Source organism: Palaemon carinicauda, chromosome 11, assembly GCF_036898095.1.
Source record: "Palaemon carinicauda isolate YSFRI2023 chromosome 11, ASM3689809v2, whole genome shotgun sequence".
NCBI classification, from domain to species: domain Eukaryota; kingdom Metazoa; phylum Arthropoda; class Malacostraca; order Decapoda; family Palaemonidae; genus Palaemon; species Palaemon carinicauda.
Genome location: NC_090735.1, coordinates 132,449,801 through 132,465,562, shown reverse-complemented (window position 1 = coordinate 132,465,562; position 15,762 = coordinate 132,449,801). Strand labels below are relative to the sequence as shown.

Sequence of the window (15,762 nt, the reverse complement as noted above, 5' to 3'; positions counted from 1 at the left end):
ATATATATATATATATATATACATACACATATATATACATACACAGTATATATATGCACATTATATTATATTATATTATATATTATTTATATATATATCCCAACAAAATATCAGGGATGTTGCATAATTTGTATACTGTAACTTAGTTTTATACAGTACAAATTATAGCAACATAATGTACAGTACATGCACATTTTGATCTAACTGATCTTAACCAATTCTACACCGAATTGTTTATATCTTGTAGCTTTATTATTTCATAATCACTATACAGGATAGTTCACTTTCCAAAAATATTGTATACCATGTTTTAAAAATGACTATAATAATTAGTGTGACTTGAGTATTATCTTACTCTTGGCAACAGTATGGCTCCTTCCTGATCATCTTCTTTTGCTTTCAATTTTCCTCTGCTGTATCTTTAAATCAAAGGGGACATGTATGTCTTTCCAAGATTTTAGTATCTGTAGATTACTTGCAGTTTTATGCTCATAAATAAGTCATTAAGTTCACAAAAAATGCATGAAAATATTCTTATCTTGATTATATATTTAATGAGCCTTTCACAATTTGCATGAGGTATTTATTTTTACATTGCAGTATTAAATTACTGTACATTGGAGATGAATTAAGTTACAATATCCGAAAATGTCTTTCTAAAAGAATTTAAGATTTTTGTAACAAAAAAAAGAAACAATATTTTGCAGTTCAAGATAAGGAAAAGGGGAAATAAAGGCAAGCCTAAAAATTATATGAAATGTACTGTAGTGCCCGTATTTATTACATATTGTTTGTGTAAATAGGGTGCACAAAGTTATATACTGTGTGTTTAAACATCCACTGAGAGTTCATACATTGGGCAATTTTTTAAGATACGATTTATTTTTAGGAATTTTGTCAATTTTGCTATACATATAAAATTAATAGATTGTCTATTGACTACTAAAATTAAGAATGAGTCTTGCATTTACTAAAAATGTCTCAAGATTTTAAAAAAGCATGTTGGGTTTTGGAAAAAGTTCACATTGAAATTTTGACGGATGAGAATATACCTCGGCGCATGTACAGTACTTTATATTTCATAAATACTGTAATGATCCCCAGAGGAGGTACTGTACTGTTACTAAGAGCCTTGAACAGCTCACTGTCTATGATGCTAAAAATAATTTGCTGAGCCCCCTCTGAATGAGCTATATCAATTTCTATTTTACTTTTTATCAATTTCTCTCTGGTATATATACACCTTTATCTAACTACCCTTATATTTCTACATTAAGAAAAGATCTTGACTTTCTTGTTCTTGTTTCTATTTTTTTTCTAAATATCAAATAATACGGTAATTCAGTGATGGAGGCGGTATTACAAAAACTTCTGAATGAGGAAATGGAACGTGAGAGAGTTGTAGGTATAATAGAGGAACCAATACGGAACATAACAGTGGAATAAGTTTCAAGGGGCCCTCGGGAACCTCGTAAACAAATTATTAAATTTAATTGGCAGAAAAGCCAGAACATAATGAAAAATTATATTGAGGGAATTTTACAGGAATAAAACTATTTTTATAAACTGTGAAAATGATGGAATACAAATTGTCAATTTACCTTGATGAAAGAATTGAAACAATCAGTCTTTATAATGAGTTATATACAGAAAAAGTACCATGCAGAGGGAAAGAGATTATACCAAATATTTGTGATTATTGAATAAATATTTGGCTGAATACCAGGAAATAAGTTCTGTGATTAAATAGACATTATTAAGACAATTGGCACCAGGAAGAGTTATCTAGCTAGTGATTTCAGTTTACCATAACTAGATATACTGTAGAAGGACGACATTTTCAAGTGTATCAGATGAATCTGAGATAATGTTCATATTAATAAAGGACCTGCACTGTGCCCTTTTGTTGTTTATCACAGTAATGAAAGACGTCTCTATAAACAGCATTATGATGATGACCTATTGTTAACAGCAGAATTTGAGGAAGAGGTATGGTAGTGTTTAAAGAGGTGGAAGAGTGAAATGGAAAAAGACACTTAAGATTAACATAGGCAAATTAGTGCAAAGGGAAAAATTTATTAGGATACTGGTTATGTGGTGGTTGTTTGGGAAGGGATAGGAGTAAACTCTATCCTATGTGCTGAATGTTGTGAATGGTGTCACCTGAGGTGCTCAGGGTTATAAATTATATATACATACATATACCAAGGCACTTCCCCCAATTTTGGGGGGTAGCCGACATCAACAAATGAAACAAACAAAAAGGGGACCTCTACTCTCTACGTTCCTCCAGCCTAACAAGGGACTCAACCGAGTTCAGCTGGTACTGCTAGGGTGCCACAGCCCACCTTCCCACATTATCCACCACAGAGTAAATTTTTCAGCGTGAAATGTATTACGATAACAAATGGGGATGAAGAGGTATTAGTCTAGAGCAAAACTTATAATACACAGGGAATGCTTGTACTGCACTATTATATGCAGCAGAAACATGGGGACTGACAAGCAAAATGTAGATTTTGAAAAGGTGTGACCATAGAATTTAAAAATTCAGGACTATGATATAGTGGGTAGTTAATTTTCAGAAAGATATTGATAGAGATGTAGTGCCACAAGACTGGAAAGAAAGGACATCTCCAAGATTAAGATGGTTCGCACATGTAGTGAGAGGGAATGAGGAACAGGTGGTCATACAAACAGCAAGTAAGACAATAATTAGATAAAGGCAAGTAGGAAAGTCCAGAATATCTAAGGAATGTGATAACAGAGACTTAAAAAGAGTGCAGGGCTTAAAGAGAGTAGAGTTTATTTTTATCTTTATCCTCGCAATGGTCCTTGACAATGAATTATTATTAGTATGTTTATTTATTATCCGAGGGTAGATGGAATAAAAAGCCTAATATCAAAGGAAATAATACTCTGGTCTCCTGAAGGAAAGAGGTTTAGTATTTGGAGAGAGATGAGAGAAAATTTCATAGATAAGCAACTTCTTTATGATTGAATGATTCAGTAATGAATATTTCTATAACTGTGACCAATTCAGACATGAAAGGTCACTCAAAATACCAATTCAGTGTTCATGAGAAAAATTAGATCCACCTTGCAGAGTTTTAATCGTGAGAGAAACTAAAGCATAATCAAAAGTTTTGATTGAAGTACCAATAGTACAGGCTTTATCATCATCAGGGGTATCTGTAAATACTTTAGCTACAGAATAACCAGACTTGAGCTATCCACTTTTATAATTAGCTCGCAGCCAGGTTCAGAAAGGTAATACAGAAGACTAAGACTAGAGGAGAATACAGAAAGTAACTTCTTATGATAGAAGAGAGTGGAGTTAACTCCTTTTACTTTTATACTGTGCAATACTCTTAAAGAGGAAAGCAACATAAAAGTCTGCATGAAGATTGTAGCAAAATATGTACCGTATGTATAGTACTTTGAAATGTATACTGTAATATGCTAATAGAATTGGTTCTATTCATAAGAGGGATACAGATGGTAATATCCTCAATTTTGTAGTAATGGTTTTATCTGATCTCGATAAGATTTAAATCCACGTTTTTGGGTGATTGTTTTATTAAGGTCAATGAAAATTGTTGCCCTGAAAATCATAATGCAATTAGTTACTTCAATACAGCAGTGTGAATGTGTTTCTAGTAAATGTACCATCTGGATCACAAAATATGCTTTTAGATTTGAGGTGTATGTGAGGAATCTTACTTTTATGGGGTGCAGGGCCTCTTGGAATTTAGCCTACTTGCAATGTGCATCTCACTGTTGGGAGGTAATGGAAGTTACTTTACAATATTCTTTTAGAAATCCTCTTAACACTTCTACGTTTACCTGTTCCCTCTATTCTCCCCCCCTAGCAGCTCGATGTTTTTAACAGTTTTGATCTGACATTCACTTCTCGTGTAAAAGCTAACCATTTAAGGCAGCCCCGTGATTCAAGAAAAAATGACTATTGTCTGATTTAAATACCTTATAATAATGATGGTAATAACCGACAAGTTTCAACCAATTTTAAATTTGTCTTGGAGTTAACTTCTGTCTTGGATTGGGGTTTTGCCTATGATATTAAGAGTGATATTTGCCACTCATGTAACTGCTTCTTTACTAGGACCACCTGAGAACAAAATGATGATGTTTTAACATAAGTATTATCAATAAAGAACTTATTAAATACTGAGCATATAAAGGTCTTACAGACTAAATGAAAATGTAGTCTACTAGACAAAAATATTTTCAGTGACCTTTGTAATGCATTGGTCATTTGAGTTTAGTAGTTGATGAAATTTTAATCATCATATACGATTGGAATAATCTTATATTAAAAGCAGCAAATTATTACTGTATGAAGTGCATGTTTTGCAAATCATTTTTTTTCCATTGAATCTTTTTTAATATATTTGAGTTTTTGAATTGGTGATACCCCTTAATTACTAGATGCAGATAAAAAGACTACAGTATTTGTTTTTCACTACCTCTGGTATTATAATGGTTACAACAACTAGCATGTCTCCTGTACCTAAAGCTTTAATTTGATCTGAAGCAGATTGTACATTCAATGCTAGATTAATCCTAAATATAGTAATATCTTTGTTGCAGTCAAGATTTACTGTATGTATATGTATTATCTTTAGATACATACAATTTACAGCAGTTTAGTACATGGGTTTATGCAAAAACTTAGACTTTATTCATCAAAAAGGATGTTTTCTTGGAAAGTTATTTTTAAATTCCTATTGGTATTGAACTCGATAATTTCTGTTATAGCTACCTCCACTGAAATATTAGTACAGCTTTTAAGGTATCACCAAGAAAGATTTAGAATTTGAATTTGTTATAAATTAAGTTCACTTTTCAGAGTTTTGTTTTCTGATAAAACACCGATAATTTTACATAAATACTTTAAACTGAATTGTTTTAGTTGAATGAGATACTAGTTTGAATGATTTCAACTCCATAATGGACCAAAAGATATTTTTGTATCAATTACAGCTTAAATTTTTCATAGAACTCAAGTGTAGACAGCTGTTAAATATGTTACTATGTTGGCTCCATTGCTATAATTTTGGTGTTCTCTTGGTTGTGAAAGGTTGAGTAAGGGTAATGGAAACTAATAGCTTTGAAATTTTAAGAGACTTGTGGATACTAACATTCCTTATTTTTCAGATGTTGGTAGGTGGCCGATTACGTCGTGAGGTGTGTGTAAGATGCAGTAATCCAGTTTTTCTTGCTGAGCGGCTGCTAGTAGGTTCCCCAGGTCAACTTATGCATCGAACATGTTTCCGTTGTGCTAGATGCTCCACTCAGTTGACCTTGGCAAGCTACTATGAAACTGAAAAAGGACAGTTTTGTTGTGAAACTTGTCCTGATGAAGAAATGGATATTTCTCCTGAAGTTAAAAATAGTATTATTAATGACACTTCACCTAAACTCTCACGACGAATGTCCACCTCCGACTCTGAATCAGAATATGACAGTGAAGATTCTGATAATGAAAGTGATGGATATAGTAATACTGTAGAATTAGTGCTTGAAGATAAAAAGCAAATTGGTGACACTACATTACATTCCCCAAATGTTACCCCTGGACCACCGAAACCAAGAACAGTTTTTCTTTCAAAAACCTTAGAGGGTGAAAGCCCTGAAAATAGTTTGGATAAGCACAAAGACTCAGAAAATGCATTAAAGAAAGAAATACCAAAATTTTCGCAAATTTCCCCTGCTTTATTTGGATCACAGGGAAAAGACGCAATACTTCCCAAAGCCAGTGACTCTGGATTAGACCATTGTGATGATGCCAAAGGTTTGATAACAGACCCACCTGATAAACTAACCCTTGACACAGGGCAAGACAAAAATAATACCCCCATGCCAGACAGTAGTCCTGGTTCTTCTTCCATTGTTGCACAACGTTTAAAAATGTTTAGAGAAATAAGTAATAAAACTAATGAAACTAGTAATTTAAAAAATAATATATATAGTAAACCAGAACATAAAGAAAATGATTTATCAAAGAAGTATGAAAGAGATGTTACCAGCCATCAGTTTACAACTGACACAAAATTATATGCAACTAAAGAAGATAATATAGAGATAGTCAAAGAGCATGAAAGAGATAAAATAGCAGAAACTGTTGATGATTTAGATAAAATTGATAAAGTTTCAATACCTGATGTGAAAATACCACAAGAAGAAAGTATAGATGAGAGTACACAGAAAGATTTGACATTTGTATCGAGTACACCATCTATTTCTATTACCAAAGAAAGTAAAGATAAGGCTTCCCCCGAAGAAACCAGAAAATTAGAAGTTCCCTCCAATAATGAGATCAGCAAGGGATCGGACAGCGAATGTAATCCTTTTGATGTTGAAGAAGATGAATCTCAGTTGGATGATCATAAATCTCAAGTATGTGAAAGTAATGATGCTGATGTAAATGTAGCTTCCTTATCCCAAGACAGTGGAGCTGAATTATCCTCGCCCTCATTGCGGTCTATTCAGTATCCTGAAGAACTTAATCCATTTGGAAGTGATGATGAAGATGAAGGTGCTGTGAGCATCAGTGAATCTGTAGAAATTGACAAGTCCAAAATTGAAGCAAAGAAAGATGAAGTAATGGGCAAGAAGCTTATTAAGGCCAATTTGAATCCTTTTGAAAGTGATGAAGATGAAGAAGAAAGAGATGAAGAAATCGACAACAAAAGTGAAATTAAGAAGGAAAATCTAAACCCATTCTGGAGTGATGATGAGGAACAATTAGAGAGTCCTGATTCCACTCCAAGTAAGCACAAAGTTAAACCTCCAAGACCACCACCACCAACCCTTGCAAGAAACAGGTGATTATCTTTTTGTAGTACACTATATTTTAAAATTTTATATATAACTAGTATAGGTAACAAACATTCTTTTATGCATGGTTTTCATAATTAAGAAGGGCTTTAGATGAGAATGTTTTAATTTGATATTTGTTGCATATTCAGTCATAGAAATTACTTGTTTTCAATATTAAACTTACCCGATAATCATGTAGCTGTCAACTCCGTTGCCCGACAGAATTCTATGGAGGGATACGCCAGCTATCACAATACTAGAAGGGGGTGTACTTACCAGCGCCACCTGTGGCCAGGTACTCAAGTACTTCTTGTTGACACCTCCTCAATTATTCCTCTGTCGTGCTTCCGGCAAGACGTTCTGGGATACGCTTATGTTCTTGGAGTATTTTCACGACTTTGGTGAAGTATTTCTCTTTGATTTCGGCTGTCGCTTTACTGGAAACTTCTATATTAGCTTAGTTAGCTTTTGGAATTAATTTGATTAATTATGGTGTCGAAGAGAGTATGAACTCTCTTTCACCTTTCAATGGCCGACCCTTCCCTTAGACGGAAGTGTTGGTGTCTAAGAGAGTATAGACTCTCTTTCTTAATTTTGTAACAAAAGTTATAGATTTATTTTATATCTCTCCGCCTCTTATAGGCCTCTTCGATTAACTTCCTTTTATTATAAACTTATTAAAATTAATTTTTATATTTGTTTATATTCGACCTTCCTAATAGTAGGCGGTCTTTTCTTGGTACCGAAGTTAATTAACATTGAGCCCGTCATTTCGGTTTTACCTGTTAACATATTATGCTATTTTAATGTCTTTGAAAGAATTTCTTTGATAGTCTAGTACTGTTTTCAAAGTTGAACTAACGTTTTGTTTTGTCTCTGCAGTTGTTGACGTTCAGAACGTTCAACTTGCACTCTATCGTTACGATAGAGAAAGAGTTTTCACGGTTTCACGTTGCAGTAAGAGTAACCGTGTCTAGCGTTTTGTTCATTCTTTCTTAACTTAATGGTTTTGATCCTAATAAAGGAACTTTTCATTTTGGGAAATATTTCAGTTTTTTCCTTTAACAATAATATGTTTTAACGATATATATGATTGGGCTCTTCTCTCAGGTTCTAAGTCAAGAGAGAGAGAGAGAGAGAGAGAGATAGAGACGGAGGGAGAAAGAGGAGAATAAACGTTTCATTCAAGCCTGCCAGGCGTACGAATAACGTTGTTATCGTTTTTACTCTTCTCCCTAGTCTCTTTAGGGGAAGAAGGTAAACGTTTCTAGAGTGATCTAGTGTTTAGTCTCTTTCCAGCCACTGAATTATTTATCTTTCATTAGATTTTTCTGTTACATTGTAATTCTGTTTTCGCAATTACTAACTTTTGAGAAAGGATAGAATTGCGTGTTTCAGGTACAAACCACTTAAAGTTTCGAGTTCAGTGAAATAAGTGCAAACAGAAAATCAAAGTGATAAGTGATTAGCGCAAAGTTCAGTGTTGTGCCTGAGGGTACTTCTGTGCGCGCCAGTCGTCCTCCCAGTCCGGGACCTCTTGCAAGCTCCCAAGCCCAGGGGAGAAGCAATGTCGAAGGGCAGAAGGGTTCAGCAGGCCTTGATCGGCGCACAGAAGTATCCTCGGTGGTTGTGGGCGTGTCTTACCGAGACCGTCACTCCCACCCGCAGACGATTGAGCCCTTATTTTGCTCGTCTGCAGAAGAAATTTAGGGGAGAAAACGCTGGTCTCAGGTCTCAAGACCTCTTAAACGTAAAGTCCAGACCTATGCCAGACGTACGAAGTTAGAGTTCAACAACCCGGATGCAGTCATTGGGTTAGCTCTGACTCTCCTCAGTCATCAGTTGAATGCACTCCGCCTAAGAGGAGTAAGGTTCTGCCACAACAGAGCTCGACTGTTAAGGCTTTACCTCAGCCTACTGTAGTTTCTGCCGACCCCAAGTAGACTCTACTACAGTCCATGCAAGCACTGCTTTCGGACTTGATGCGTGAGTGTCGGGCTGAGAGTGTTGCGCCTCCGCCTCCGCCTACACTCCCTCCGCCTGCGCTCGCTCCGCCTGATCGCAGTTCCACCTGCCAGGCGTACGATGTTGAGCCACGTTCTGAGTTTGCTGTTCCCAGTGGTGTTCAGCCTCCGCCTTCCTTAAGGCAACTTTTACAATGGGATCAGGAGGATTATACCTCTCTTCCTCCGCCTCCACTTGCTGCTCCACCAGTGATGCAACACTCGGTTGAGGTACAACAACCTCTCCCGTCCATGAGTCAGTCTCCTCAGCTCTCGCTGCAGCGAGCTCAACCCTCCTCAAGGCAAGCACCTCAACACCTTAGCCTTGCGCCTCAGGAGCCTCAACTTGCGAGATTTTTACTGCGTTCTGCGCAGCCACTACCTTTTCGCTCTCAGCTCACACCGCAGGAACCTCAACTCGTTCCTCAGGAACTTGCTACTGCGCATCCGCCAACCACTCAGCAAGCGCAACCCTTGAGTTCAGCCACTCATGCCAGGAGTCAGCCTCCTCCACCCATGAGCCTACCTTCTGCTGATCAGCCTTTGCAGACTGAGCCTCAGGTGTTCCCTCAACAGAGTCTTGAAGAGGAAACCACAACTATTGTTGTTCCAGCTCGTTCTGACTCTGCTGTTCAGCATACCTTACCTCCATTTTCAAACCTATGATAATGGAGGTTATTTGTATTACTTATAAAAATATATTTGTATTCCTGGCAATATATTTTTAACAATATCGCAAAATATGGCAAAAATATGAATCATGAGTTATGAATGTAAGGTATATATTATGTTGATATTAAACCCCATGCAAGCATGCATAAAGCACTCTAGCACTGGTCATGGAATTTCTGAGAAATGTTAAACGCCATGCACACGCTCTGCTTACCTTACATGCTCTGCTCACAGCATGCTCTGCATACTACATGCTCTGCATACAGCATGCTCTGCATTCAGCATGCTCTGCATACAACATGCTCTACATACAGCATGCTCTGCATACAGCATGCTCTGCATACAACATGCTCTGCACACAGCATGCTCTGCATTCAGCATGCTCTGCATACAACATGCTCTGCATACAGCATGCTCTGCATTCAGCATGCTCTGCATACAACATGCTCTGCATACAGCATACTCTGCATACAACATGCTCTGCATACCTTACCGCATGCTTCTCAGTCACACATCTTTGGTTGTTGCCAACTCACTAGACTGTCAAGCAGTTTCATAACGTTGCCTTCTAGTCTGCTGCTTTTGCACCAGTGAACCCTCACTGAGAGAACTTAGCTTTTCTAGGATATGGTCCCTGTAGATGAGAAAGTTCTTTTCTCCCTCCTTCTGATATTCCCTTGAGGACTCTGTCATTTGGAGGGAGCCTTTAGCTGCATAGCCTCCTATGGACTTTTATTTAAGCATAACATGCTTCCAGGGAAGGTAATGGTTCCACTTCAGTCGCTAATCCCGTCTGTTACCACACCTGCTCCCATAGACCTTGAGCTGTGTTACAAGACATGCAGTCCAAGCTTAGTCCTTGTTAGAGGATTTTTTTGTTTACAGAGTCAATGTGTCACGGGGAAGACGTTCAACAACCAACAGAAGTGACTTGTTGTGACGCAGTGCGGCAACCTCAGCAACCCGATAAGGAGTTTGTCTGTACGACCCAGACAGTCTAGACAGATTCGGGTTGTCACTGTACTTCCTCGCTTGCCCATGATTGACAGTTCACAGACTGTGCAGCAGTACCATGATCTTGTGTCCGGCTCCGTCAGACGACTGGCTTTTAAGAGCTCCCACAAGTCGTCGCTGTCTGGAGATTTTCAAATGGACTATGGATCTGACCAAGGAACTGGGCCTCCTGGTCAATTTTGAGGAGTCTCAGCTCGTCCCATCCCAGACCATTGTCTCCTTGGGTATGGATCTTCAGAGTCGAGCTTTTCGGACTTTTCCGTCGGCCCCAAGGATCTTCCAAGCCCTAGAATGCATCCAGAGCATGCTGAGAAGGAACCGATGCTCAGTCAGGTAGTGGATGAGTCTAACAGGGACACTTTCATCGCTGGCCCTGTTCATCGTGTTAGGGAGACTCCACCTCCCCCCCCTTCAGTATCATCTAGCTGCTCACTGGATAAAGGACATGACGCTAGAGACGGTCTCAGTCCTGTTTCCGAAGAGAGGAGGTCTTCTCTCGCGTGGTGTAAGAACAGCTTTCTTCTCAAGGAAGTCTACCTTTGGCTGTTCAGAAACACAACCGCCGTCTCCTCTCGGACGCATCAGACACGGGCTGGGGTGCGACTTTGGACGGACAAGAATGCTCGGGAACTTGGAATCAGGAGCAAAGGACACTTCACATCAATTGCAAGGAGTTGTTGGCGGTTATTCTGGCCTTGATAAACTTCAAGTCCCTCCAGCTTAACAAAGTGGTGGAGGTGGACTCTGACAACACCACAGCCCTGGCTTATATCTTCAAGCAGGGAGGGACTCTTTCGTGGAAGTTGTTCTAGATCGCAAGGGACCTACTCATCTGGTCTAAAGATCGAAAGCTTACTGGTAACGAGGTTCATTCAGGGCGGTATGAATGTCATGGCAGATCACCTCAGACGGAAGGGTCAGGTCATCCCCACAGAGTGGACCCTTCTCAAGAATGTTTGCAGCAGACTTTGGGCCCTGTGGGGTCAGCCAACCATAGATCTGTTCACTACCTCGATAACCTAGAGACTCCTGTTGTATTGTTCTCCGATTCCAGACCCAGCAGCAGTTCACGTGGATGCTTTTCTGCTGGATTGGTTCCATCTCGACCTGTATGCATTCCCGCCGTTCAAGATTGTCAACAGGGTACTTCAGAAGTTCTCCTCTCACAAAGGGACACGGCTGACGTTGGTTGGCTCCGCTCTGGCCCGCGAGAGAATGGTTCTTAGAGGTACTGCAATGGCTGGTCGACATTCCCAGGACTCTTCCTCTAGGAGTGAACCTTCTAAGTCTACCTCACGTAAAGAAGGTACACCAATCCTCCACGCTCTTCGTCTGACTGCCTTCAGACTTTCGAAAGACTCTCAAGAGCTAGGGGCTTTTCGAAGGAAGCAGCCAGAGCGATTGCCAAAGCAAGGAGAACATCCACTCTCAGTATCTATCAGTCTATAGGGGAAGTCTTCCGTAGCTGGTACAAGACCAATGCAGTTTCCTCAACCAGTACCACTGTAACCCAGATTGCTGACTTCCTGTTATATCTAAGGAAAGTAAGATCCCTTTCAGCTCCTACGATCAAGGGTTTCAGAAGTATGTTGGCAGCGGTTTTCCGCCACAGAGGCTTGGATCTTTCCACCAACAAAGATCTACAGGACCTCCCTAGGTCTTTTGAGACCTCAAAGGAACGTCGGTTGTCCACTCCAGGCTGGAATCTAGACGTGGTCCTAAGGTTCCTTATGTCATCAAGATTTGAACCTCTCCAATCAGCCTCTTTTTAGGACCTCACATTAAAAACTCTTTTCCTCGTGTGCTTGACAACAGCTAAAAGAGTAAGTGAGATCCACGCCTTCAGCAGGATCATTGTTTTCACATCTGAAACGGCTACATGTTCCTTGCAGCTCGGTTTTTGCTAAACGAGCTTCCTTCACGTCCTTGGCCTAAGTCGTTCGAGATCCCAAGCCTGTCCAACTTGGTGGGGAATGGTCTGAAGAGAGTACTTTGCCCAGTTAGAGCTCTTAGGTACTATCTAAAAAGGTCTTAACCTTTACAAGGACAATCAGAAGCCTTATAGTGTGCTATCAAGAAACCTTCTTTTCCAAGTTCTAAGAACTCAGTTTCTTACTATTCAGGCTTCTGATTAGAGAAACACATTCTCATCTGAAGGAAGAAGACCTTGCTTTGCTGTAGGTAAGGACACATGAAGTGGGAGCTGTGGCTACTTCAGTGGCCTTCAAACAGAGCCATTCTCTGCAGAGTGTTATGGATGCAACCTATTGGAGAAGCAAGTCAGTGTTCGCATCATTCTATCTCAAAGATGTCCAGTCTCTTTACGAGTACTGCTACACCCTGGGACCATTCATAGCAACGAATGCAGTAGTAGGCGAGGGCTCAGCCACTACATTCCCATAATCCCATAACCTTTTAACCTTTCTCTTGAATACTTTTTATGGGTTGTACGGTCGGCTAAGAAGCCTTCCACATCCTTGTTGATTTGGCGGGTGGTCAATTCTTTCTTGAGAAGCGCCGAGGTTAAAGGTTGTGATGAGGTCCTTTAGTATGGGTTGCAGCCCTGTATACTTTAGCACCTTTGAGTTGATTCAGCCTCCCAAGAGGAACGCTGCGCTCAGTAAGGAAGACGATCTTATTAAAGGCAGAGTAACGGTTCAAGTCGACTTCCTTACCAGGTACTTATTATTTCATTGTTATTGTGGATAACTGATTATATGAAATACGGGATACTTAGCTATCCTTTAATCTTGTACACTGGTTTTCACCCACCCCCCTGGGTGTGAATCAGCTACATGATTATCGGGTAAGTTTAATATTGAAAAATGTTATTTTTATTAGTAAAATAAATTTTTGAATATACTTACCCGATAATCATGATTTAATCGACCCTCCCTTCCTCCCCATAGAGAACCAGTGGACCGAGGAATAATTGAGGAGGTGTCAACAAGAAGTACTTGAGTACCTGGCCACAGGTGGCGCTGGTAAGTACACCCCCTTCTAGTATTGTGATAGCTGGCGTATCCCTCCATAGAATTCTGTCGGGCAACGGAGTTGACAGCTACATGATTATCGGGTAAGTATATTCAAAAATTTATTTTACTAATAAAAATAACATATTAGAATTGATATTGAGTATACTGCAAATTATGTATTGTCTTCTGTTTGAAACTTCGTTATATTTTCACAAACTACATTCTGTCAATTGGTACAATTAAGGGCCACTTTTTGTGTGCTCACTAGCTAATTTTGCACATAATCAGGTTATTATGTGGAAAACTTTATTTGTTCTTATACAGATACAAACTCGTGTCCTTTAATAGGCGTACGATTTCAGCGAAGCTAGAACCCAGCTGTTAAAATGTATAATGAGGTGTTGGTGGTTACTGAGTAGCCACTTTTTCAGCTGCTAGAGAGTACAGACATATTCCTGGTTCCACAAACTGGCAGTTAAATTTTTTTTATACTAGTGTCAATAGAAGAAATTCAAGTTGCTCCTTCATCTTTTCATACCGCCAGTCGGAATGAAAGGGGTCCTCCCTTCTTTTCTCCTTTAGGGATGAAATAGCCGTATAAGACCGATCAATAGGAGTTGCATATACTGAATGTGATTCCTATTTTTTCTCCCCATGGGAGAGACGGTGTTGCCCAAGAGTCCCAGTGATTCCTTCACCGAAGAAAAAGAATAAAATGACTCAAGGAGAAGATAATATAATGTAACTAGATATAGGCGTACTAATTGCACACAACATATGTGGCATTAGTGCGCTCCTACAGGAGCGCCACCTCATCTGTTTGCGAACGCTCCTATGTAGTGCCCCCTTGCCTATTAACACGCATGCCCATCAGCCCGCTTCTGTAGGAGCACCACCTCACTTGTTCATATGCACATTCAAGCTCCTATAGGAGTTCCCCCTTACTTACTCGCGCACAGTTTGCCAACCTCTTGGAAATATGGCAAGAATATCGTTTGCTTTCCCAGGGATACACACACTCCCACTAACAAGGCATAGTTTTACATATGCAGAAAACAAAATCTTCTCTCTACAGAGAGAAATATGGCAAGAATCCTGAGATAAGATGGTCTCATACTTATGAGCCATCACTTATTCACGTGCACTCCCCTACAAGAGTGCGCACCTGTTTATGTGCTCGTTCACCTGTAAACATGCTTGCTCCACATTTAGCATGCAATTTTCAGACTTTGAATTTTCTCTTGATGGTGATCACATGTTCTTTGGAGTTTACGCATTTTTCAATTAGTGCGCACACTGCTGATGTTAAGCACTTACTTGCTAGTGTGCGTGCCACTGATGCCACATACTCCCCCACTTAGTGAGCATTCACATGCTCAGCGCGCCTATCTATTCATGTGCAAGTGGTTTCACCTGTAATTGCATTATCTTCTACCCCCACTTGGGCTCACCCCCCATGTGGGACTTATTCATTGGATCTTGATGTCGCATCTGTCTGCACTCAAATGTACTTTACTCCTGATGCGCTATTGTTCAATCGCGATCCCCATTTAGAACAAATTCTTTTGAAGTAGAAGAATTTCCAAGAATTTCCTGTTGGCTAGAGCTTCCCTGTTAGTGCTCATTCATTAGTTTACGTATGCACATACGTTCTACTGTGGATTCAGTCTCATTTTAATGTGCAACCTTTGGGTAAAGTGCATTCCTATGATTCACCAGTCACTGGGCCTTCATGTAATCGCAAGCATGAACGCTCTCCTTTGACAGCGCTTCCTTTTGCACACACGCTCCATGCACTCCCAGAAATCCTTAGTGATCAAAAGTATTTTCCTAGTCGTACGTATGCACGCTCTCTTGATTGCATGCATGCTCTTTTCTTTGGTTCCTCTCCCCCCTAAGGAAAGTTCTTGTGTTCAATTGCGCTCACCTGTGGACATAGGTTCTTTGATGGCAGAAAAGTCTGGATTGTTCACATTATTCTCTTTATGAAGTTGCATCTGCACATAGGCACTCCCTCAGTAAAATGCGCTCACCTATTTGATACACCCGTTCGAGCACCGATTGTCCTGACATGATGTGGTATATAACTAGGAAACCTCTGTTAAGGGACGTCCTTATTCTCAAATAAGGCATGAACTCAAGGATATGAAATCCAACATAGAGAAAGAGAAGCTCCTAGAACACAATGGTTGCTCTCATAGGACTCAGTTGCCCAAATCGTCATCATCAGGTGTCAAGCAGCCTAAGAATTCTTC

General features: G+C 39.5%; 2 protein-coding genes across 5 annotated transcripts in view; one reads left to right on the top strand and one right to left on the bottom strand.

Annotated features, from left to right (window-relative positions):
• The window catches only part of LOC137650221 (MICAL-like protein 1), a 275,336-nt gene that overhangs the window by 112,695 nt on the left and 146,879 nt on the right, over nucleotides 1-15,762 (bottom strand). The window lies entirely within an intron of this gene.
• MICAL-like (protein) overlaps nucleotides 1-15,762 on the top strand; it is a 75,316-nt gene that overhangs the window by 27,887 nt on the left and 31,667 nt on the right. For all 3 annotated transcript variants that reach the window (XM_068383458.1, XM_068383457.1, XM_068383459.1), the window contains one exon: nucleotides 5,179-6,848. In XM_068383458.1, coding sequence (XP_068239559.1) covers nucleotides 5,179-6,848 — 1,670 coding nt within the window. The remainder of the gene's footprint in view (nucleotides 1-5,178; nucleotides 6,849-15,762) is intronic.